This window comes from Equus caballus, chromosome 6, assembly GCF_041296265.1.
Source record: "Equus caballus isolate H_3958 breed thoroughbred chromosome 6, TB-T2T, whole genome shotgun sequence".
Lineage (NCBI taxonomy): Eukaryota > Metazoa > Chordata > Mammalia > Perissodactyla > Equidae > Equus > Equus caballus.
In genome coordinates this window covers 81,748,655-81,772,452 of record NC_091689.1, presented here as the reverse complement: position 1 = coordinate 81,772,452, position 23,798 = coordinate 81,748,655, and the positions used below count along the sequence as shown (strand labels likewise).

The 23,798-nt window shown below is 46.1% G+C and overlaps 2 protein-coding genes and 1 long non-coding RNA gene across 6 annotated transcripts in view; 2 read left to right on the top strand and 1 right to left on the bottom strand.

Annotated features, from left to right (window-relative positions):
• Nucleotides 1–23,798, bottom strand: part of LOC138924815 (uncharacterized) — a 34,651-nt gene that overhangs the window by 7,794 nt on the left and 3,059 nt on the right. The window contains exon 3 of the long non-coding RNA XR_011440099.1: nucleotides 51–282. This is a non-coding gene — a long non-coding RNA (uncharacterized lncRNA). The remainder of the gene's footprint in view (nucleotides 1–50; nucleotides 283–23,798) is intronic.
• On the top strand, nucleotides 267–15,368 carry CELA1 (chymotrypsin like elastase 1). The gene is made up of 8 exons (XM_001504323.5): nucleotides 267–588; nucleotides 1,271–1,353; nucleotides 2,507–2,607; nucleotides 3,512–3,637; nucleotides 4,702–4,838; nucleotides 6,325–6,470; nucleotides 14,317–14,466; nucleotides 15,219–15,368. The coding sequence occupies exons 1-8, from the start codon at nucleotides 549–551 to the stop codon at nucleotides 15,234–15,236; spliced, it is 801 nt and encodes a 266-aa protein (XP_001504373.1). The 5' UTR covers nucleotides 267–548; the 3' UTR covers nucleotides 15,237–15,368.
• Nucleotides 18,057–23,798, top strand: part of BIN2 (bridging integrator 2) — a 30,690-nt gene continuing 24,948 nt past the window's right edge. The window contains exon 1 of one of the 4 annotated variants that reach the window (XM_070271440.1): nucleotides 18,057–18,549. In XM_070271440.1, the coding sequence (XP_070127541.1) occupies nucleotides 18,469–18,549 (81 nt within the window). In that variant the 5' untranslated portion in view covers nucleotides 18,057–18,468. Of the gene's footprint in view, nucleotides 18,550–22,565; nucleotides 22,689–23,798 lie in introns of those variants that run through there. The other 3 variants (XM_005611196.4, XM_070271442.1, XM_070271441.1) reach the window with 3 other exon arrangements.

The window sequence follows — 23,798 nt, the reverse complement described above, 5'->3', positions numbered from 1 at the left end:
AGAATTCTCTCCGCTGCATCTACTTTGCTTTTGTCTCCCTGCATTTATACCTCTGTCTGTGTCCTGGGGGAAGGTCCCATCTCCCTCGTGGGGCAGGGAGATGTTGCTGGCTCTTCTTTCTTCTTGCTACCACTCTTCCCTCCTCCACTCTTCCTTGCCTCCACCTCCCAGTGCACAGGATCCGTCTCTGCACTTATAGCGCCGCTAAGGACAGTAAGGCAGCCACAGACCAACAGGGGAGCCCCCTGAGGGAAAAGCCAGTCATGGTTCTCCATCTTATTTCTGAAAAAGAGTGTGTTGGATGCTTTTCAACTGAAAGCAGATTATTAATTCAGCCCTGGCCTTGTTCTGTCTTTGAACAACAGATAAATTAGTGTACTTGAAAAGAAATCTTTTCATTTGTATTTCCATGTCACCTGTGATTTTCCCTGCCTTCCACCAGCAGCCCTGCCAGCTGGCAGGAAGAAGGTCAGCAAAGCTGCTGATAAGAGGAGTATAAAGAGGGCTTGGTTCATGGCAAGGGGGTAGTGGTCTGCTCTGTTGGCAACATGCTTCGTTTCCTGGTGTTTGCCACCTTGGTCCTTCATGGTAAGTGGTCATCCAGCCCAAGTTCTGTAGGGAGGGGGATTTGAGCAGGAGGGTTGGGAAGCTATCCCTAAGCCCAGGTCTGCTGTCTATCCCAGGGCGGGGTGGGACACTGCTTGTGAGTCTAGCAAAAACCTTACTGTCCTGGAGCCCATTCTAGGAAAGGTCAGGGCCACTCTCCATGCAGGCCTCTCTGGTTGGCAGATCCTGAGCCATGAACAGACAAAAGCCTCTTCCAGGGGCCTGAGCTTCCCCACCACCCTCATTGACAGGAAGACATCCTCAGCAGGTGTGTGCCTGGGGTGTGCACTGCTGTCTCAGCCCCCTGGAGAACCCAACCAAAGCATTGTGTGGTGGGGGGTTGGGAGAAGGGGAGGTCCCTTCAGGCCAAGGGATGACCTCTAGCAAGGCTGAGACCACAAGGAGCCTCTGGGGCCCTCGCCTGGCGATGTGAACTAGGTCCTTCACAGCATGCCTCAGACTACCCCTAAGAGTTCTGAGGACGCTTCTGAGGGGGAAGCAGAAGGCTCTCAGACGCCCCTGCTTTCAAAAGGGGCTCAGAGAACTCGCAGCTGGGCCCCTCATTTGCTAGGGAGGAACCGTGAATTCACAGACAAAGCACAACTGCCACCCCCCACCCCCACCCACGCTTAGTCATCACTCATTTTTCTTCTGCCCCACAAAGGACACAGCACCCAGGACGTTCCAGAAACCAACGCCCGGGTGGTTGGAGGGAATGATGCCCGGAAGAATTCTTGGCCCTCTCAGGTGGGTGTTCCTTCACAGCCCCGGCCTTCCAACAAAAGAGTTGCCTGTGCGCTGATATACAACATGATGTGTGTTTGTGTATGTCTTATCAACAGGAAGCTCTCCAACTGCCTCGATTCTAGGTTTTAAAGATGAATGGGACAAGGCTTAGGTGGTTTTCCTAAAAGCCAAAGACTTGGAGGAGGGAATTTAGACACGCCAACCACACTGACTGTCCCAGGCACACACCCAAACATAAACCACATTTACACTCTCAGTGACACCATTTATGCCACACTAGCAAGAATACACACCTCAGACTCCACATACCTTGACACGTTCACACACACACACACACACACACACACAGAGTGTGTGTCTTGCGTTTGAGAGCAACCCCAGCCCCAAGAAGATGTTGTTGTTGTTTATTTGGCTATTTAAAGCGTTTCCACTTTCATAACAGGGCAGCTAGGCTCTGATTTAAGCAATTTTAAATGTGTAAAACTAGCAAATTAACTGGTAAATAGACACACTTTGAGAGGAACCAGTGTAATTCAATTCAATTCAATTTACAAAAGCTCAATTGAGCTCCGATTTTCAGGAATAGAGCTATTGTGTAATATGAAGTGCTGAAGGAGAAGACATAAACTGATCAAAGTGGCCATTCCAATGGTATTTCTAAGTTTTCCCTGAAGTGGGGGGACAGGGAATAACTTGAACCTTGGAGGGGGAGCTCTGGAGACTTAAGCTTGTGGGGCTTAGGTGATGAAGCAATTCCATGGCTACGTTTCCTTCCCAAGAGAGAATAGAAGTAGAAGGACCTGAGTTCTTGGCCCTTTGCAACAACCAAGGGTAGAGACGCCAAACACACCATGTGTGTGCCTTTACTCCCCCATCATGTACACAGCAAATATCACCAAACAATGGAGCACTCTTTCCTGTTGTGTAGGATTCCAGAGAAATCTACACACCCCTTCTCACCACCACTCCAGGTAGCCATACCAACCAATCAATAGCAATTGACAGGTCAAATGAAACCTATTTGCCATCTCTAGCCCAGAAAGCTGGAGAGTGTTTTGAGGGACAGCTGGAATTTAAGGAGGTAACACATAGTTTGGGACGAAGCCTTTTAAGAAACACCAAACTGTCCCTCCTTTCTTCCCTCCCCATGTAGATTTCCCTCCAGTACAAGTCTGGAAGTAGCTGGTATCACACCTGTGGAGGGACCCTCATCAAACAGAAATGGGTGGTGACAGCTGCTCACTGTGTGGACAGGTAAGAAAAACAAAGACCAGCTTTCCTGAACCCCTAGGAGGGGAAGAGTCTGGCCCTTCTGGAGGAGTATGTATCTTTGGCCTTTCAGGACCCGACTTTAAGTGGGTGCTGGGGCCTGTGGGGAGGTAGGGGAATACAGAGTGAAAAGTACAAATTTTGGTGTCAGACAAGCTCTGGTTCAAATCCTATTCTACCTTCTTCTAGCTACGTGACCCTGAGCAACTTACTTAGCTTCTCGAAGCCCTCAGTCTCTTATCTCTGAAATGGGGTAATAATACCTACTTTGTAGAGTTATTGTGAGGATTAAGTAGGTAAATATTTAAGTGCCTAGTCAATGCCTGGCTGGAAACCATTTTTTTAAATATTGGTCTTGAGCAACGGTTCTCAAATTTGGGCATGTATGGAATCACCTAGAGGGCACTGATAGCTGGCCCCCACCCAGCAGAGTTCCTGATTTGGTCAGTCCAGGTTGAGTCCCGAGAATCTGCATTTCCAGCAAATGTCCAGGTTATGCTGATGCTGCTGGTCCATGTGTTAAGAACTACTGGTCTGGAGCTTGTACTTCCCGCAAAAGCCACTGTGGGCTGAGAGCCATCATTTCCTTTATGCTCACCACACCTCTCCCAGGTTGTGAGATATTCAGTCTATGATGTTTAGCTCAATAAATTGGGAAAATGAAGTTGATGGTAGCGTTTGTCACTTCCACAAGTTAGTAAATGAGAGAATGAAAGAGCTTTTTACTTTCTCATCCTCCAGGGCCTTTCTTCCCTCCTCTACCTGGGCCAGATAAGATGGGTTCTTGTCCTAAAGACAAGCTATAAGATCGCTTCCCAGTTTTTCTCTAAGGAGGAAAGAGACGGTGTGAGCCCACTGGATCACTCGGGGCTTCCTTCTCTCACTCCAGCCAACTGACCTTCCGTGTGGTGGTTGGAGAACACAACCTGAACCAGAACGATGGCACTGAGCAGTACGTGAATGTGCAGAAGATCGTGGTGCATTCCCAGTGGAACAGGAATAACGTGGCCGCTGGGTAGGAGCAAGGCTGGGGAGGCCTTGGGCTGGGAGGTGGAGGGCTGACTAGCCAGTAATGGGATCTTGGCTTAGTTCATATTCATCCAGGAGAGCTTTGCGAATTTAGATTGTGGAGAGCTTGAGAATGTTTGAAGGTCTTTGGGATTTATTTGATCTAGGCTGGTTTGCATGATTAGATCACCTGAAGCTCCTTCTCTGCCGAGTTCAATGTTTCCATTTTTATTGTTATTTATTATTCATTTTATAGAATAGACTCCATCAGCAAAAGTAAATTTCTTAAAATGAATCTCACATGAGAAAACTCCTGCAAGACTGGGCTGTAAGTTTTTGAAAAGGAAGTAGTTAAAATGATTGTCAGGGGCTGGCCCTGTAGAGTAGTGGTTAAGTTCAGTGCACTCTGTTTCGGCAGCCCAGGTTCACGGGTTTGGATCCTGGGCGTGGACCTACACCACTCATCAGCCATGCTGTGACGGTGACCCACATACCAAATAGAGGAAGACTGGCACAGATGTTAGCTCAGGGCTAATCTTCCTCAAGCAAAAAAAGAGGAAGACTGGCAATAGATGTTAGCTCAGGACAAATCTTCCTCAGCAAAAAATAAATAAATAAAAATAAAATGTGGTCAGTTCTGTAGAGTATGGAGGTGAAAATGGGTTCAAGTAGTTGGGACATTTCTGTAGAGCTTTCAGAACCATGCAGCATTTTACATCTTTCTTTTTTGAGAAGTCTTCTTTGCTACCAAGATCACACCACTCTGCTCCTTTCTGAATCCCCATTCATAACAGAAAGACGTAGGCTCCACTCCCCTGGGTTGCAGAGATCAGAGCTGGAGTACAACAAAAGACCTCAGCAGCAGTGCTGCTGTTAAACATATCATTTCCTACAATCCAAATGTGTAATTCCTCAAGTTTGAGGCTTAGCAAATCAGCCTCCTCCTTCTTCAAAGTCATTAGTTTCCACTTCTATGGGGACACAAAGACTAGAGAAGGCCCAAGAGGGCCCGTATGCTGACCTGAGGGAAGCACTGATCCCATGAGTGAGCAGTCTCCTTTCCTCCCACAGTTATGACATTGCCCTGCTGCTCCTGGCCCAGAGCGTCACCCTTAACAGCTACGTCCAGCTAGGTGTTCTGCCACAGTCGGGAACCATCCTGCCTAACAACACGCCCTGCTACATCACAGGCTGGGGCAGGACCAAGAGTAAGTCACCTACACTGGCACCATCTGCCACATGCCTCTTGATTGGGCAGCTCAGCTTCTGGGGCACATTTTTCTGTGGTCCTAGGTATTCATAGCCAGAGACCAGAAACCAAAGGAACTAGAGAGAAAATGACTGACACTTGAAATCAAGTTAAGAACGGGCTGTGGAATAGTCAAGTCAGAGACTCAAAGTCTCTTATGGCTAAAAAAACCTAACCTCAGAGAGTATTTTGTGTCAGCCTCTCATTTTATGCATGAGGAAGTTGAGACCCAAAGAAATTAAAGACCTTGTCCAAGATCACATGACTAGTTAGTAACTAGTTCGCTGAGGCCGGAAGCCGGGTATCCTGGCTCCTACTTTGGTGGTCATTACACCATCATGCTACCTCCATAGACAGTCACCGGGCTGTGGGTTGGAATGAATGAAGCAGGAGTGGCTGTAAGTCCAGAGAAGTGAAGGCAGAGGAGGCCTTAGGAGACCTCTTCTGGTCATGACAGGAAGATTTCTAGTGGGGAATGTCATTCAGATAAGGTGGAAAGGTGGGAGGGCTATGAGCAGAGATAGTCAAAAGGACACAGACATGAGGCCGGCCCTGTAGCCTAGTGGTTAAGTTTGGTGTGCTTCACTTCAGCGGCCCAGGTTTGGTTCCTGAGTATGGACCTATACCACTTGTGGATTGCCATGCTGTGGTGGCAACTCACATACCAAATAGAGGAAGATTGGCACAGTGTTAGCTCAGAGCAAATCTTCCTCAGCAAAAAGAAAGAAAGAAAGAAAGAAAGAAAGAAAGAAAGAAAGAAAAAAGCAGGGCAGAGACATTAGGCCTGACACAGAAGTCTGTCAGCCATCAGGCAGTATTTGAGCTCTGGAGAGGAGGCAAGGCCTTGCTGTGAGCAGCCAGTCTACTGGGAGAACCTGGAGCTGAGAGAAAGAGATGCTTCTTATCCAGCTCTGCTCTCAGTTCACTTAACGTCATTGTGGTTCAATTTCCTGCTCTATAATATGGAAGGGTTGTTGTAAGGATCAGAGAAATAATTCATGGGCAAAGGTTTTGAAAAGTCAAAAGAGCCAGATAAAGGAAAGCTGCACCAAGCTCTTAAGGCATGGAAACAAGTCCCAGTTCTGCTTCTTGGGGTTCACAGTGTAAGGAGGAAACTGGACAGACAGATAAGTTATCAACAAATAAGACCATTCTAATTACTTAACTGAGGTATCAACGAGTTAAAAAAAAAAAGCAAGAGTAGGATTGGCGGTTTGGAGCCTGAGAACAGTAATCAAGGCTGACTCGCTGAAGGAAGGGGCCCTGTAGCTTCCATGTAAAGAGAGAAAAGAGGAGGATCTATAATAAGCAACGAGCAGAGAGGAGGAGCTTGCCCCGAGGTCAGCTTTCATCAGAGCCTGGGAAAGTTTGGCAGGGTGTGGAAGGTTTTCCCCCCCTCGGGGTGACATCTGGGGCTGACCTCCAATGCTGTGTGTCCTGTTCAGCTAATGGGCAGCTGGCCCAGACCCTGCAGGAGGCTTACCTGCCTTCCGTGGACTATTCCACCTGCTCCAGCTCCTCCTACTGGGGCTCCACTGTGAAGAACACCATGGTGTGTGCTGGAGGAGACGGAATTCGCTCTGGATGCCAGGTGAACACACTCAGGAAGTGTCGGGAGTCCCACCCCAGACCCCTCCCCTCTCTGCCTCCCACCCTCCACCTTTTCTTTACTCCCTGTTCCACACCTACTCCGACCTCATGTACAAATTCAACTTTCTACTCTGGCGTCTGAATGAGAATCTCTATACTCACAGAATCTCAAAGTTGAAAGGAACCTTAAAATTCATCCTGCATAATGCCCTCACTCCAAAAGCTTGTATGTGGCCCAACATTTGTATGGTGGTGTATGCGTGCATTCTTTAGAAGTTGTTTGTGGTGTGTTATGGCTGCAGTGGGGCTAGGCCTGAGTGGTGGATGTAATTGTGTGCAAGGTAGCTCCCCGCCATCAATGCCAACTTCTGTAGCTTCTCCTCCACCACCTCTTTATCCCGGGAGTATTCACAGTAGTGAATACGGTGGGGGAAAGTGCACAAAATAGTTTTATAATAGTTTATATATATAATCAATAGAATCTTCTTTTATTTAGACAAGATCAATCGGCAGTACACCATCTTAGAGATTTCTTAATGCAGTTCAACAAATATTCTTGATTATCTACCAAATGCCAGGCACTATGCCAAGTGCTAGGCACACAAAGATGAATCAAACAGTGTCTGGTGGAGAAATGCGAGGAGCAGACACATGTTAGAACATTGTAATGCGATGTGGTTAAGTGTTATCACAAACATACGCATAGGGTGATGTGGGAGTCCAAAAGATAGGCACTTACCTCTACCTGCTGGGGCCAGAAAAGACTTGCCTTCCCCAAGAAAGTGGGGTCTGTAATGAGTCCTGAAGGTTAAATAGGACAAAGCCAGGCAAAAAGGGGAAAAGAGGGGCCGGCCTCATGGTGCAGCGGTTAAGTGCACACGTTCTGCTTTGGTGGCCCGGGGTTCTCTGGTTCAGATCCCGGGTGCAGACATGGCACCACTTGGCAAGCCATGCTGTGGCAGGCATCCCACATATAAAGTAGAGGAAGATGGGCAGGGATGTTAGCTCAGGGCCAGTCTTCCTCAGCAAAAAGAGGAAGATTGGCAGCAGATGTTAGCTCTGAGCTAATCTCCCTCAAAAAAAAAAAAAAGGGAAAAGATACTCTGAGAGAGGGAACAGCATGAACAAAGGCATGGGCCAAGAAACGTCTAGAACACATAGAGAATTATAGGGCATTTGCTACAGCTAGAGGAGAAGTCGGAGCCTCAAGACTCCAAATCCAGCCTGCTCCCTGTTTTTGTATGGCCCACGAAGTAAGAATGGTTTTTACGTTTTTAAATAGTTGGGGAAAAAATCAAAAAATAAGAAAATGTCATGACACTTGAAAAATACCATTTTATTAGAATACAGTCATATTTGTTCATTTATGTATTACTTATGGCTGCTTTCACAGGGTTGAGTATTGTGACAGAGACTATATGGCCTGCAAAGCCTAAGATATTTACTATTTGGCCCTTTACAGAAAAAGCTTGCTGAGCTCTTGGCTAGAATATATCACCACACCAGGGGGTGTCAGGAGATGACACTAGGGACAAGTAGGAGCCACATGACTTAGGGCTTCAAATGCCATGCTTGGGGATGTGAGCTTTCTCTCTTCGGCACTGGCAAACCATTGAAGAGTTTTAAACAGGAGAACAGCATGATCAGACTTTCCTTCTAGAAGCCGTCTTTGATAACAAGGTAAGCCTGTTTCTGAAGAGGGCAACCTTGGCAGGAAGACTGGTTAGGAGACTATTGCAATTATCTCAGCAAGAAACTTGAGGACCTAAATGAGGGCAGTGGAGGGGAGGGAAGAAGAAGGAGGGTCTGAAATGACTTACAGGCATCTGGTTTAAGTGATTTTGGGGAAGGGTTTTCTGCCTCAAATGAGCCAAGATTTATAATATTTGAGAGGGAAGGTGACGAGTTTGTTTCTGGACAAGTTGAGTTGGAGATCCCACTGGGACATTTGGGCATAGTTAACCGGTAAGAAATTCGGTGTAAGAAAGTGGAGCCTGGGGGAGAGAGCTGGGCTAGACACGCCCTTAACAGCAAGTGAGATCCACCGCCTCCCCTTGCCCCCACCAGGGAAAAGCGGTAGAATGAGAAAAGAGCAGAGAGTTGGGGGAGGAACGTGATAACTGAAATACTTGAGTGCTTCAGGAATAGGTGGAGGACAAAGAACCCATAAGGATCTAGAGGGATTTGAGATAAGAGAAAAAGGTAGTAATAAGTGTTTTATAAAATCTCGGGAAATACTGATAGGTCATCCCAGTCTACTGTGTAGCCGAGAGCCACAGTAGGTAACTGAAAGTGGCTACTTTGCTGGTGAGTAGGTCACTGGGAACTATGGAGTGGTGAGGGCAGAAGCTTGACTGAAGGGCAAGGAATGAAGAGGCAATAAGAAACGTAGCAAGGAGGGGCCGGCCCGGTGGTACAGGAGTTAAGTGTGCATGTTCCGCTTTGGCGGCCCGGGGTTCGGCGGTTTGAATCCTCGTTGTGGACATGGCACCGCTTGGCACAGACATGGCATCGCTTGGCAAGCCATGCTGTGACAGGCGTCGTACATATATATATGCTACATATAAAGTAGAGGAAGATGGGCACAGATGTTAGCTCAGGGCCAGTCTTCCTCAGCAAAAAAGAGGAGGATTGGCAGCAGATATTAGCTCAGTGCTAATCTTCCTCAAAAAAAAAAAAAAAGAAACATAGCAAGGAATGTAGAATACTTTTCCAGGAATCTTGTATGAAAGAGAGGAATAGAAAAAGTCTGGTAGCTCTAAGGAGGATGACAAGTCATGGAGGGGGTGGATCTTTTAAGAAGGAAGAAAGTTGAATGTGTTGAGAGGTAGAGAGGAGAGAATCCTATAGAGTCAGAATGGCACAAGATGCCAGAGGAGAAGGAAGAGGTGGCAGCAAGAGCACAGGTGAAGAGGAAGAGCCTTTGAACAGGAAGAGGAACACTGAAATGTACATGGACATGAAAGAGTGTGCAGTCTGGGTAGTTGGAAGGTGGCACGTGTTCTGCATTATTGTTTCTATTTACTCATGTACTAGGAGTCAGATTGAATGCTGAAAATGAAGGGGCAAGGGTTGTATGGGTTTGGATTAATTAAGATGAATGAGAGAAGGATTGGCTTCCAAGATGTTACTGATAGGCTGAGGTTGGAGACCACACAATGAACACAGGGGTCTATGATTCACTCTATTTTACTCAAAGACTCACCTGAAGGGAATGGATTAATCCAGGACTGGGTTTTCCTGCATTATTGGAGCAAAAGGACAGGACTGCAGATCAACTGCAAGGTTCCAAGCTAGGAAGAGGAGGAAGAGAAGCCAGCAGGAGGCAGGTTTGTTGTTAGTGCCCTCGAGTTGATTTTGACTCCTGGCAACCATGTGTACAGCAGAGCCGAACCCTGCCCAGCCTTTTTGCACCATCCTCTCATCTTCTGGCGCTATATCAGACCATGCTCTGCTGCTCCTCTGGGCCAATTTTGTCAGAAGTGAGTGGCCAGGTTCTTCTTCCTAGTCTGTCTTAGTCTGGAAGCTCTGCTGAAACCTGTCCACCATGGGTGACCCTGCTGGTATTTGAAATACTGGTGGCATAGCTTTCAGCATCACAGGAACATGCAGTCACCACAGTATGACAACCCGCAGATGGTGGTGAGGTTCCCTGACCAGAAGCAAACCAGGGCCGCAGCCATGAGAGGGCCAAATCTTAACCACTAGACCACCAGGGCTGGCTAGCAGGCTGGTAGGCTGGCTGAAACAGTAGAATCAGAGGAAGACTAAAGGTTTTTTTGTGAGCACTTAGAATCATGGAAGGAAGGTGACCAACTCATCCCAGTTTTCCCAGGACTTGCCAAGTGTTAAAACTTAAAAGTCCTGTATCCCAGGAACCCTACATGCAAGTAGGGGAAAAAAAAGAGAGACGTGCATACGGTAACCTCTCCCAGGTCCTCACCAGGTCCTTCACCTATAACCTCTTAAGGTCTAACCTTTCTTTCTTTGTTTTTTTTTTAGTATTTTATTTTTTTTATTGAGGTAACATTGGTTTATAACATTATATACATTGCAGGTGTACATCATTATATTTTGATTTCTGTGTAGACTACATCATGTTCACCACCCAAAGACTAATTACCATCCATCACCATACACATGTCCTGTCACCTCTTCGCCCTCCTCCCTCCTCCCTTCCCCTCTGGTAACCACCAATGTAATCTCTATATCTGTGTGTTTGTTTGTTGTTATTGTTGTTTTTATCTTATACTTATGAGTGAGATCTACAGTTTTCGACTTTCTCCACCTAACTTATTTCACTTAGCATAATACCCTCAGGGTCCATCCATGTTGTCCCAAATGGCAAGATTTCATCTTTTTTATGGCTGAATAGTATTCCATTGTGTATATATACCACATCTTCTTTATTCGTTCATCCCTTGATGGCCACCTAGGTTGCTTCCAAGTCTTGGCTATTGTGAATAATGCTGCAGTGAACATAGCAGTGCAAATATCTTTACACATTCGTGTTTTTGTGTTCTTTCAATAAATACCCAGCTGTGGAATAGCTGGATCGTATGATAGTTCTATTCTTAATTTTTTGAGGAATCTCCATACTGTTTTCCAAAGTGGCTGCACCAGTTTGCATTCACACCAGAAGCGTATGAGAGTTCCCTTTTCTCCACATCCTCTCCAACATTTGTTACTTCTTGTCTCGTTAACTATAGCCATTCTCAGGGGTGTGAGGTGGTATCTCACTGTAGCTTTGATTTGCATTTCCTTAATAATTAGTGATGTTGAGCATCTTTTCATTTGCCTTTTGGCCATCTGTATATCTTCTTTGGAAAAATATCTGTTCAGATATTTTGCCCATTTTTTAATTGGGTTGTTTGTTTCTCTTTTGTTGAGATGTATGAGTTCTTTATATATTTTGTATATTAACCCCTTATCAGACATATAGTTTGCAAATATCTTCTCCCAATTGTTAGACTATCTTTTCATTTTGTTGCTGGTTTCCTTTGCTGTGCAGAAGCTTTTTAGTTTGATGTAGGTTATCTTTCCTTTGTTTCCTTTGCCTGGTCAGACATGGTATTTGAAAATATGCTGCTAAGGCTGATGTTGAAGAGGGTACTGCCTATGTTTTCTTCTAGAAGTTTTATGTCCAGCTCTTACATTTAAGTCTTTAATCCATTTTGAGTTACCTTTCTAAATTAATTCATTTCCCTCTGTTCTCTCTCAGGGCCTTGAACTCTGAAAAACTAGAGTACTTTTCTTCTGGCTGCCACTCCAAATGTACAACTCTCTGAGGCCATTGTGTCTCCCAAACAGTGATTCTTCCAGGTTTTCAGACTTCTGAGTCCCCAACCACCTTCCTCAGAGTGGATTCAACCCCCCTCTCACTTCAACCCACCCACTCCCACTCCTCTCTTTCCCAGCTCTTCCTTCTGCCCTAAAATCCACGGCCACACCCTCTGTCTCTCCAGAGCCTTTGTTTCTTTTGAGGTCAATTAGCATAAAACAATAGTACTGTATACAATTCAATTACCTTCCATTCCTCTCGCCCAGAAATACTCTCAAATCCCTATTAGAATTCGGGTGGAAGAGATTTAGGTTGTTTTGTTTGCTTTAAGTACAATTATCTAACGTAAACATTTTTCCTAAACAGTAGTTGGAGTGGGGTACCTTTTTAAAAGAATTACCCCAATTTGAACTTTTGAGTTTGGTCTCCTTCTCTTTTTTTTTTTTTTTTTTTTTTGAGGAAGATCAGCCCTGAGCTAACTGCTGCCAATCCTCCTCTTTTTTCTGAGGAAGACTGGCCCTGAGCTAACATTCATGCCCATCTTCCTCTACTTTATATGTGGGATGCCTGCCACAGCATGGCGTGCCAAGCGGTGCCATGTCTGCACCCGGGATCGGAACCAGCGAACCCCGGGCCGCCGAAACGGAACATGCGCACTTAACTGCTTTGCCACCAGCTCAGGCCCTGGTCTCCTTCTCTAGTTCTTCTTTCTTAAGTTTTAATTTTTATAAAAGCTATATGTATTAAATTGCTTAAGGTGGCAAATAAAATTATGAGGCTTAATAATGGAAAAGAACAGTTATTGTGTTCCTTGCCCTCTCCTTGAGTTCTCCCTCGCCAGAAGGGACCACCTTCAACTCTTTTCAGCTGCTTCTTTTAGTGTCTGCCTCCACACCTCTCTAAAAGATACACTTATATTGCTACTTAATTTTTCAGTTCAGGCATTATGGAAAATGTGGGTCTTTCTTCCTTTCACACATACGTACCTGTCTCCCAAGCATGAAATTTTCTTATCCCCACTTCAACCTCCCTAAATAATTTTGGTTAGATTAACGTTTAGTATCTATTATGATTATGTAAAATGTTATTCACAACCAAACCATGTTGTATTCTAGGATTACTTTTCATTTCCTGCATAGCTTTGTTTTCCCTGGAGTTAGTAATTGTCTTTTTTATTTGTGTAATATACACATCCCTAATTCAAACCCATAGTTTCTACTAATTTGTTAGTGACCTATTTTATCTTCTCTTGACTCTAGTGTTCTGTGTCTTGGTATGAGTCTATTTGCATTCATCACAAGGGACACTTGGTGGGTTTTTTCTTTCTGGAAATTCCAGATCTTTGGTTCAGAAAATGTTCATTTGTTGATGATTTCTTCCCCTGCATTTTTATTTTGTCTTTCTAAAATTTGTTATTCACATATTTACCTCCTAAACTGGTCCTCTTATTTTCTGTGTATTTTGTTTGTTTGTTTTATCTTCCAACCCTTCCAATCTTTTATTTCTACTATCATATTCATAATTTTCAAAGGCTCTTTTTGTTTTCTGAATATTCTGTCTAATAGCAGGTTGTTCCTGTATCATGGATGCAATATTAATTGTAGTTTTGTTGCTTGTTTTCTTCTCCCTGCATAATCTTGGTTGCCTTTGTTTTTTGTTTATTTCTTCGTCTCTTCGTTTTGATCTGTATTTTTATATAGAGGCTTTCTTCAGACGTTTGTTAATCCTTGACCATTTGCTCTTATTTCAGAGCGGGGTGATAAAAAGCTAATTGGTAGCTCTGAGCCTTAGGTGGGGTTCATATATAGCAAACTGCACTGTCAAGTGATCTGGCTAGACCTTTTCACTGGAGAACCTCCAATGTCACTGTCTTTAGGTCTTCCCTCTTGTGCTGGTTAGATTCTCCAGAGAAATATCTTTCAATTTTATGTCTGGAATTACAGAACTGACATTCTGGGAGCTGAGTAAGGAGAAGAGCGTCAAGGTCATATTCTATAACCCAGGTTCCTCTGATTCTAAGCCTGAGCTGGTAACCACTACCCAATGCATCACTTTCTCTCCTCTTCACTCCAGTTTAGCTTAACATATGTTGACTGCCTACCCTGTGTCTAAAGGTTAAAGGTTAAGTCTAATTAGACCCATTGGTCTAAACACCGGGGATAAAGAAATCATTAGAACACCCTGCTTATCCTACCCCAGATTCAATTTAGTCAGCAAAAGCTATTGAGTTTAAGATGTTCAAAGTTCTACGCTAGCATTGTGGAGAGGAAAAATATCTGTAAGACATAGTTCCTGTCTAAGAAGCTCATAGATACACGTGGGAGGTAGAAACAAATTATGAAACCAAAATAAAGGCAGAATATGACATAAGGGCTGCAAAAGAAAGAAATACTGTGGTTGGTTAGAAAGGAAGAAGAGATTTATCTTGATTGTGGGGATATGAAGGAAGCGGAGATTTAAAACTACAGGATTTTACAGAGATGGGAGTGGGCTGGGTGTAAGCAAAAGCAAAGGCCCAAAGATCAAAAGATCTGGAGTTTGAAGACTCTGCTTCTCCTCCATGCAGGGTGATTCTGGGGGTCCCCTACACTGTTTGCTGAATGGCAAGTATGCTGTCCATGGAGTGACGAGCTTTGTGTCCAGCCTGGGCTGTAATGTCTCCAAGAAGCCCACGGTCTTCACCCGAATCTCTGCTTACATCTCTTGGATAAACAATGTGAGTCCTCTCAAATGCCAGGTTGAAATAGGGTCATCTGGAGACCCATGCACTGGCTGAGCTGGGGAATAAAAGTTGGGCAGGGGAAGCCACCATCTTCCTCGTATGTTTACTCCTTCCCCTTCCCTTCATAGTGCACTTCCCCTCAATATGCTGCCATCCTGAGTTCCCCTTCTCAACCCACTAAGCAGGGTTCACCATGCTGTCTACTGCTCAGGATAAGATGGTGGCAACAGCAGATGTGAACCAGGCACACATCAGTGCCGTCCTCAGTCAAAGCCAAGGGAAAATCAGCTTCAGAAAGGCCTGCATGCTCCTGGGCAAGGGAAGAGGCACTTACATTCTCTCCCACAAGCTCTTTCTGAGGGCATGATAAGAATTTGCTCTACCCTTTGGAAAAAGGTTTTACCACCTTAAAAAATGCCTGAGGGTTAGGTGAGACTCTACCTACACTGACGTAGAGATAAAGCCTAACAATCATCCCACTTGTGCCCTCCAGCCTTCAAATACATTCTAGAGTCCTGTGGTGTGAACTTTGACTCACAACCATTTCAAGGTCTGTCCTTGCCACTAAGTCCTGGGGATGTTCCTATAACATTGAGTTGTCCTGACACAGCTGATACCTACTATCTGCTCCCCACTTTCTCAACTCCACAAAAACCCAGTACAGGGCCATACTCAAACTGGGAGCCCTGAAGAAAAAAGAAAGGGGGTGGACAGAGGTAACTGGATATAACTGTCTTTTCCTTCAGGTCATTGCCAGCAACTGAACATTCTCCTGAGTCTGACGGCCTTCCCAAGACGATTCTTAGATCCACAGCAGGACTTGAGACCATCAATGAAAAAAGATTCTAAGAAACTATTAAGCCACATGCAGAAAAGCAAATAAAACTACATTATCATCGTGTGTCTTTTTATTTGTAATTAAGCTCTCTGGAGGAAATGCAGTTATAGGACCCAAATTAGATTTCACCACATTTCTGGTCTGGTTCTTCCATTTGCTGCCACCTCTACCAATTCAGAAACTGAGCCAAGTGGGAGTGGTTTTACATTATCCTTTTTGTGTTATTTTAGGATCTACCTACCCATTAAGCTGCCCATCTGCCCCTCCTTCCATGCATATTGGCTATATTCAAAAGCACACAGCGCTTTAGCACGTTCCTGAGTAACTAAATGTGCCCCAACTCTCCCAGGTAGACTGTGGGCTCATCTTTCTTTTGTTTTCCTCTTCAGTACCTGGAACTGGTGCTCACCCCAAGATTCTGGGTTATGGCAACTACTAGGACACATGAGAGATGGGAGTATAGGATTAGGTGGCAGGTCAGATGCTAGCAGACAAAGAAAGTGACAAATTAGAAAGGAAACTAGGGAGGAAAGAACAGAAAAAAGGAGAAAAGAAAAAGAAGATACTGAACAAAGAAAGGAAAGGGTCGAGGGGAAGAGGCAGAACAAAAAGGGAGGAAACAACACTGTGGGGCATCAAACTAAGTGTGAGTCAGCACTTCAAGGCTTGGACTAAAACAGGCAACCGGATCCAGGGTTCTACAAATCACAGAGAACTGGGAAGCTGATAATCTGCCCTATCATGACCAGGATTCAGTTTGTTAGAGTGGCCTACAATAGAGTGAAGAGGGAAGTGAAAGGGGAATGCTAAGAGGATGAGAAGCAGCTTTTCATAGCAATCACAGAGGACCGGAAAAGAGGGACAAGGGTATTTAACATTACAGCAGCGGAAACCAGCTAAGACCCATCCTGTAATTTGCAGGCTGCTGTGTCAGCAGAGGCCTCTAGAACAGTGCATACAGTATAACAGGCTGGGCTGGAGTCAGGACGCCTGTACATCCATCTCAGTTTCACCACTGAGGACTGGGTAACCGTAGGCAAGTCACCAGCCCTTTCTGTGACTCAGTTTCTCTAACTTCTAAAGATTGTTCCTGCTCTAATACTACATGCTTTGGTGACCATCAATTTCAGTTCCCAAGAAACTGGCACTGAAGAGTTTCTTAGGAGGCAGTGGCTGGGCTGCATTGCTGTGGATTCCTGAGAGTGACACAGGTATTGGCCTCCTCTGCTAGTGGCATACCCGGCATCATCACCATCTTCTCTCAGTGTTCCCACAGTACCACCACCCGCTGGGCTTCTCCTCACTTCTCCCCATCCAGTATCAAATCCTTCCATTTCTTCACTCTGCCCCTTCTAGACTATCCCCACAGCTAACATTCAGAATAAACCCTAATGACCTACTTCCTGAAAATTTTATATCCATTGCTATAAACAAATTAAGCGTATAACATTATAATCACCTGATTACCAACTTATCTCCACCTCCAGATTTTAAGCATCTTGAGGTCAGAGAATGCTTTTTTAAATTCATCCTTGGCTTCCCAAAACCCAGCAATGCCTGTCACACGGTTGACCCTGAGTAGACATGTCTGTTTTGGGAGAATGAACTAGAAAACAATAGCAGACAAGGGCCTCCAATTTTGTCTCAGGCCTCCAGCTTCCCTCTCCACTCCTTAGGAAGTGTTTTTTTTTTTAAAGATTGGCACCTGAGCTAGTATCTGTTGCCAATATTCTTTTTTTTCCTTCCTTTTCTCCTTCTCCTTCTTCTTCTTCTCCCCACAGCCCCCCAGTACATAGTTGCATATTCTAGCTGTGGTCCTGCTGGTTGTGCTATGTAGGACGCTGCCTCAGCATGGCCTGATGAGCGGTGCCATGTCTGTGCCCAGGATCCAAACTGGTGAAACCCTGGGCCGCTGAAGCAGAGTGTGCAGACTTAACCACTCGGCCAGGGGCCGGCCCCAGGAAGTGTATCTTGAGCCTCTTCCTTGCCTTAAGGGAATTTTACCTGCACTGTAAAACCCTTGAGTAAATGGTTCCTCCAAACCTAGTGTCCTAATTTCCAGCTCTCCTCTCAAACAGGTCAGGGAGTAACTTCCACTTGGAGAACTTCTAGCTAGAGAAGCAACAGTTGTAAGCAGTCCCATCCCAACTCTCACAATCGGTATCTGTCTTCACCTTCCGCCTCCATAAGTACAGCGTACTAGTTTATCCAGCTAGAAAAATTTGCTCCCCATCCCCAGCACAGTCTTCCTACTCCCTCCTCAGTCTCTGTTCAGTAAGATCCTCTCTTTTCCCAAGGACCCCCATTTCTCTCTCTCGTGCAGTTGTTCCTCCCTTTCAAATCCAGCTCTAGAGTTCCCCCTCTGCCCTCTCATACCAGTTCCAGGCTTAGAGCCAGCCTCCCTGGTACAGGCTCTCCATCTTTAAAGACTGCAACCTGGAGTAAGAAATATATTTTACTTGGCAACCTAGTCATACATGGGTTGACCTATATACACACCCATATAAGTAAAACACGTTTTCTGATGCAATAAATACGCCTGCTGAATGGAAATCACGGTATTCTCTACCCATGGTTTCAGTTATTTTCCAGTTCTGACTGTTACAGCTAAGCAGCTTTCGGGACCAACGAGGCCTGGCCCACCTTCGAAAGCTCTTTTCAGTGGGGCTGCGGTTTCTACACCTCAAGGCTGGAGAGCTTTGCAGGCGGTCCTGAGCAGGCGCCTCCTGAGGGCCGGCCCAGGCTGCACGCCCTCAGGCCCACCTCCTCTGACCAGGCCCCACGCCCCGCTCGCCCCCTGCTCTGGGCCGCCCCCCGACTGTGCCGGGTCGTGGGGAGGCCTCGGGGGGCACGGCTGGCTAGGCCCCAGTGGGCCTCGGAGTGGGCCTCACGGCGGGTCACACGGTGGCTGCCATGGGGGCCGCCAGGCTTGCTGCCCTGGGCCTTGGGGTGGCCTCGGGGTGGTCGTGGGCAGCCTCAGGGTGAGCCTGAGGCGGCCGCGGGGCAGGGCGTGCCGGCCAGCAGGGCCAGGAGGAGGAGGCCCGCCCGCCGCCGCCGCCGGGTGCGAGGCATGCCGGGAACCGCACTTCCTCCTCAGGGGCCTCCTGAAAACCACAGGGCTTAGGGCCCGGGCGGGCGGCCCCCAGGGAGCCGGCGGGATGGCAGAGGGCAAGGCGGGCGGCGCCGCCGGCCTCTTCGCCAAGCAGGTGCAGAAGAAGCTCAGCAGGGCCCAGGAGAAGGTAGGCGGCCAGGCTTGGCGGCCGGCGGGGAGCCGAGGCCCAGGGCCGGCCACGGCGAGAGGGGGCGCAGGGTGTTTGGGGCCCAGAGTCCTGGCTGAAGAGAAGGGGCGCCGGTTCCCCCAGAAAGGAGAGCGGAGGCGGGTTTCACTACAACGGGCAGATGTGAGAGAACGGAGAACGTCACCCGCTTTGGGGCCAGGACAGGGGAAGCTGAGGAGACAAGTCTCTCAGCAACCGTAACGCTCAGGCCAACCCAGAAAAGGTGAAAGAAAGGCATTAACGTTGGCGACTGCCACGGAGCGGTCTGCGTTCCAGCCTTCCAGCGAGGATGGTATTTCACAGATGAAATTGAAGGTTCCGAGAGGGTCGTTTCCCCCAAGTCCTAAGACAGCCGTGAGCAGCTGTCCTGCCAGTGGTACCACCGGTCAGCTTGGACCGCAGGTCCGCAAGGGCCAGAGTAATTGTGCATCCTTCTCCCTGTACCTAACCCTGCCTGGCGTCTGGGTGTTGTTTAAGCTGATGTAAACAGTAGCCCAGTTCTGCTTCCTGCCCCTTCCCTTTGCCCGGCCAGCGCATCCGGCCCAGGGTGACTGAAGGAGCATCTCTTTTTAGATTGTGTCCTTCGGCAGCTCTGGGTGGCCCTACTCCAGCACTAGCGTTTAGGTAGGCTGTCTGTCTATAAGTTGCCTACCTATGTAGATTGCGTGGACACTTCTCTACACATTTTAATGGTGTTCTTGCTTCTACTTGTTGACAGTATTTTCTTTCCTTCTAACCTGAACCTCTGCTTTCCACCTATCAACACTTTGGTAGATGAGATGGTATGAAAAGATGACTATGCCAGAAGAAAAAGCCGGAGGGGGACAGATAAGAAGGACTTGAGACAGAATTTTGGTTGTCTAAGGGTTTGTGGTTTTAGAAGCATTTGGATGAATACCACATGCTTAAGAATTGAAATATTCGTATCATCTTCTAAAAGCAGAGCACTGGTTTGGGCCCTGGGAAGGATTAAAGGCAACCAGCTCTCCCAAGTGGGGTTATCAACAGAATTGATGGACGGTAGATGTAGTCCCTTTCTTTAAGAGGCTCACAATGGAAGGGAGAGGAGAATAAAAAATATATATATATATATATGTATATGTATATACTTTATATTATATGTATATGTATAGTATATGTATATACTATATATTTTTCTGTCTTTGTCTGAGGAGGCCGGGGTGATGTGGAAGAGCAGAGGAAAAGGGAAAGATTTTGTACGGCTAGACTTTCTTATTTCATTTTACCCTGACTTCACCTTGATCATGGTTTCAGCCTCTCCAAGGCTGTCTGGTCACTAATCTGAAAGATGGAGATGAGAGCCTGTGGGAAGGTGTAGTTAGATGTGGTATGGAGGAACAGAAGGTACTAGGGAAGAGAAGGCTGGCTGCGCTATGGGTTGGACAAACAGAAAAGACAGAAAACTCATGGTTAATAGTTATTTTTAAAAGACACAGCAGTTGATTTTACTCACTCTTTCACCTTCTGTCCTCTTTTAGCCTATCATCAACACTATGCCCTTGCTTTCGGATTTCTCTCCTTTTCTAAGCCGGAACTCCAAAGCCTTGCGTAAATAATGTCCCTGCTCTGGGCTTCAGATTCTGCCTCTGTAAAATGACATTCAGTAATTTGGAAACTCAATTTGGTGGACACCTAAGTGAGAAGGGGAGAGGGCTTCTTGAACCTCAGAGTCAGATACTTCCCAAAGGGAGAACCAGCTGCCCAAGTACACCCTATTCTTCCTGGTCTGAACCCTGAGAAGGCAGAGAAGAGCAAACTCAAATCTGCCCTGGGGAACCCCAGGTCGATGCAGGAAATAAGAAGATACTCTGAACCTAGACTTCGACAGAAGGACAGCAGATGTTGAACTTGGCGCAGTACAGCTGGCACCCTAGAGGTAGTGGATGCTGCCTAGAGTGGGAATGTAGGCCTGAGATGTAGGGAGGAGCTCAGCTCTGCCTGCCTGAGTCCTTGAGTCTTGGGAAGTTACTGAAGTCAAGATAGACAGGGAGAAAGTTATAGTCAAAAGAAAAGACTCCCTGGGACTCTGCAGTTTTTCTGTATGCATTTGGCTATAATCTGAGTAATATGTAATAACGAACATGTCAAATATCAAGTGCCTGTATGGATGAGGCACAAGAATATAAGAAAGATACGATCTCTCCCTTTATGGAGCCAACATTCTTGTGATGTGATCTCACTTCATCTTTTTCAACTCTTTATCATATTATTGGTATCCCAATTTTAGAAATGAGGAAACAAGGCTCAAAAGAGATTGACAAGTGGCAGAACTATCACTGAAACCCAGGTGTCCTGCCTTTGGATCCAACCTCAGGCTGCTCTCTTTACAAGCTTCCTGATAAACCACCCTGACATCTGTGCCTGCCCACTTCCTGCTGTGCCTGCCCACTTCCTGCTGATCTTCTCTCCAGAGCAAAGCTAGGAGTGGAAACACCTTTTGCTCGGGACTCCTCCTCTGAAAAACTAGAAGTGAAGGTCTGGTGACTGTTAAACATAATGGAGATGAAGCATTCTTCTTGTTTTATTTTCCAGTTCCCACCCAGACTCAACATGAGACCGAATTCAAGCTGGCTTTACTGTGTTTTTACAGTATGACACATCTTCACATTTCAAACTAATGCTTTCCCCATCTGTTTGTGAGTTCTCTGTGGCACACCTCTCAGATCTCCCCCGAGGAAGGGCAGTGTTTACTCTTCCTTTGTTGGTCTTTTCCTCTGTTGACTTTTACTCAACTTGTATCCCAAAGGGTTCAATAAACAGTTTACAGAAAAACTCCTTTGTCCAGGATACTAGGCTGGACCCAGGAGGCAATTTAGAGATGAGTAAGAGGGCATTATTGCCTGCCAGAAGCTTACAGTCTAGGAAAAAAAAAAAGTAAAATAAGTGATCTAGGGAGCTGCAGGTCTGTGGGAATTCAGAGGACAGAAAGATTGAGGAGAAGTGAAGGAGGTTTTGTAATGAAGGCTGAATTTGAGATAGAAATTATGGCTGATTAGTAGTTCCTCAGGCAAGTGGTGGGAGAGCATTCCAGCTGAGGAATGCCAGCATGAGCAAGGCATGGAGTCTGGAAATCTTTTAGGCAGAAGGGTGAGAGATGCAGCTGAGCTGGAGCACAGGGAGTGGTGTGAGAAAAGGCTGGAAAGTATATTAGGGCCATATTAAGGAGAGCCCACTTTAGCATATATTGTGAAAATAAGAATTTCTTACATAACTACAATATCATTATCATACTTAAGGAAAAATTTTTAACGAAACTCCATAATATCTAAGATCCAAGGCCTATTCAAATTACCCCAATAGAGAGAACAAACTAAGATATAATAAACGGTTATGGGGACGGGTCTTCGTGAGGAGCTATAGCCACCAAACATGTCTGCACTGATTTTTTTTTAAAGCTTTATCCTCCCACCCCAATCTACACAAAAGTGTAGTCTTCCCTGATTTCACCAAGTGTTAACATTTTGCCACATTTACTTTTCCCCTTGTCCCTGCTGTTTCTCTCTAAATATCTGTGTTCTAGCTTCTCAGCTGCTAGGCCAGGCAAATGGGGGCGGAATTCTAAGTCCGGGACTTCAGGCATTGGTATTATGTGGACTTTTGTTAGGAAGTGCTCCAAAGGTGGAATTTATTAATTATCTCCACAAACATCTGTGGAGCATCTCTTCCCTCAAGGAACTCTGGTTGAGGAAGAACCTCTACTGCAAAGTCTAAGTGCCCTGTCACAGGGCCCTGTTGCTTATGACAACAAATGACTTTGGGCACTGGTTATGTTTCCACGGGGACAATGCTCTTTTCAGTTTCAGAATTGAAGGTGGGAGTGTTTCCTCAGCACACACACTCCCACGCCCTTCAAGGCTTTTTGCTTTGAGCCTTTTGGGGTTTGGGGATATTGATCTGTCCTGGCATGTGCCACGTCAGCTCTAGGCTAAGTTGACTCCTCTGTCCTTTCAGCCCCCTCCACCTCAGAAGAACCAAGCCCCAGGGCAAAGGAAGGGAGGAGTAGGGGCCTGCCCCGTGGCACAGTGGCTAAGTGCACACGCTCTGCTTCCTCGGCCCGGAGTTCACCAGTTCCGATCCCGGTATGGACATGGCACTATTTGGCAAGCCATGCTGTGGTAGGCGTCCCACATATAAAGTAGAGGAAGATGGGCATGGATGTTAGCTCAGGGCCAGTCTTCCTCAGTGAAAAGAGGAGGATTGGCAGCAGTTGGCTCGGGGTTAATCTTCCTCAAAAAAAAAAAAGGAAGGGAGGGGTAGCAGGAAGGAAGTGAGAGCTGCATTTAGCACTAACCAAGGTGGTTTTGTAACTCTGGTAGAGGACAGTGTTTTGTTGGTGTGAGCGGGAGGAGCCTGGGAAGATGGCTCACTCTGTGCAATCAGGGCTGGGTGTTAAGTGAGGTGGAGTTAGAGACGTGGACAAACACATATGGCTAAACTGAAAAGGAAACAAAACAAGTATTTATAGGGAGGGGAATGGAACTAGACATAATGATAGTGAATTTGTATTGAGTACTCACCAAGGGCAGCACTGTGAAAACAATTTACACATCATTTCATTCTCCCAGCAACTCCAGGAGATACTGTTATCTTAATGGGGGAAAGGGAGTTCTGTAAACTGAGGCTTAAGAGTTTAAGCAGTTTGTCCAAAGGCTTATAGCCAGTAAGTGGAAAGGCCAAGATGGGGGCATTTTTCTGTCTGACTTCAAGCCCTTGATCTTAACCACTATAAAGAGAGCTCCAGAAGTGAGAGACACTAACCCCAGGATTAAGAATGGAGACTCTTGGGTCAGAGTCTCGACATAGAGCTTTCCACACTCCCAAAACCTGGGCACTCTTGCATGTCATTCAGAGCCCTTCACAATGAGACTCCAATCTCCCTTTCTAGCTTCCTACCCACCACTCCCCAGAACACACCCTAAACCAGCCATGCTGAACCATCTCATGAAGCTGCCATGAATTTGCGTAATCCTGTGATTTTGCTGATGTTATCTTTGCCTGGAATTCTCTTTCCACCTTCACCCTTTATACTCTATTCCAGTCTAGCAAAATCTTAATTCAAGGCCCAGCCCATTGGTCCTTCCTGTATCAGTCTCACTCTCTTTCTTGTTTTATAACAGGTCCTTATGTTTTATAAATAGATATTTATGTATTAAGCACCTATTTGCTGGGTACTGAGAGATCTAGATGAG

Excerpts from the sequence above, each read along its gene's own strand:
- CELA1 (XM_001504323.5), top strand. The coding sequence starts at position 549 with ATGCTTCGTTTCCTGGTGTTTGCCACCTTGGTCCTTCATG. Across the intron at positions 1,354-2,506 it reads AGAATTCTTGGCCCTCTCAG|ATTTCCCTCCAGTACAAGTC; the intron begins GTGGGTGTTCCT and ends CTCCCCATGTAG. Across the intron at positions 6,471-14,316 it reads GAATTCGCTCTGGATGCCAG|GGTGATTCTGGGGGTCCCCT; the intron begins GTGAACACACTC and ends TCCTCCATGCAG.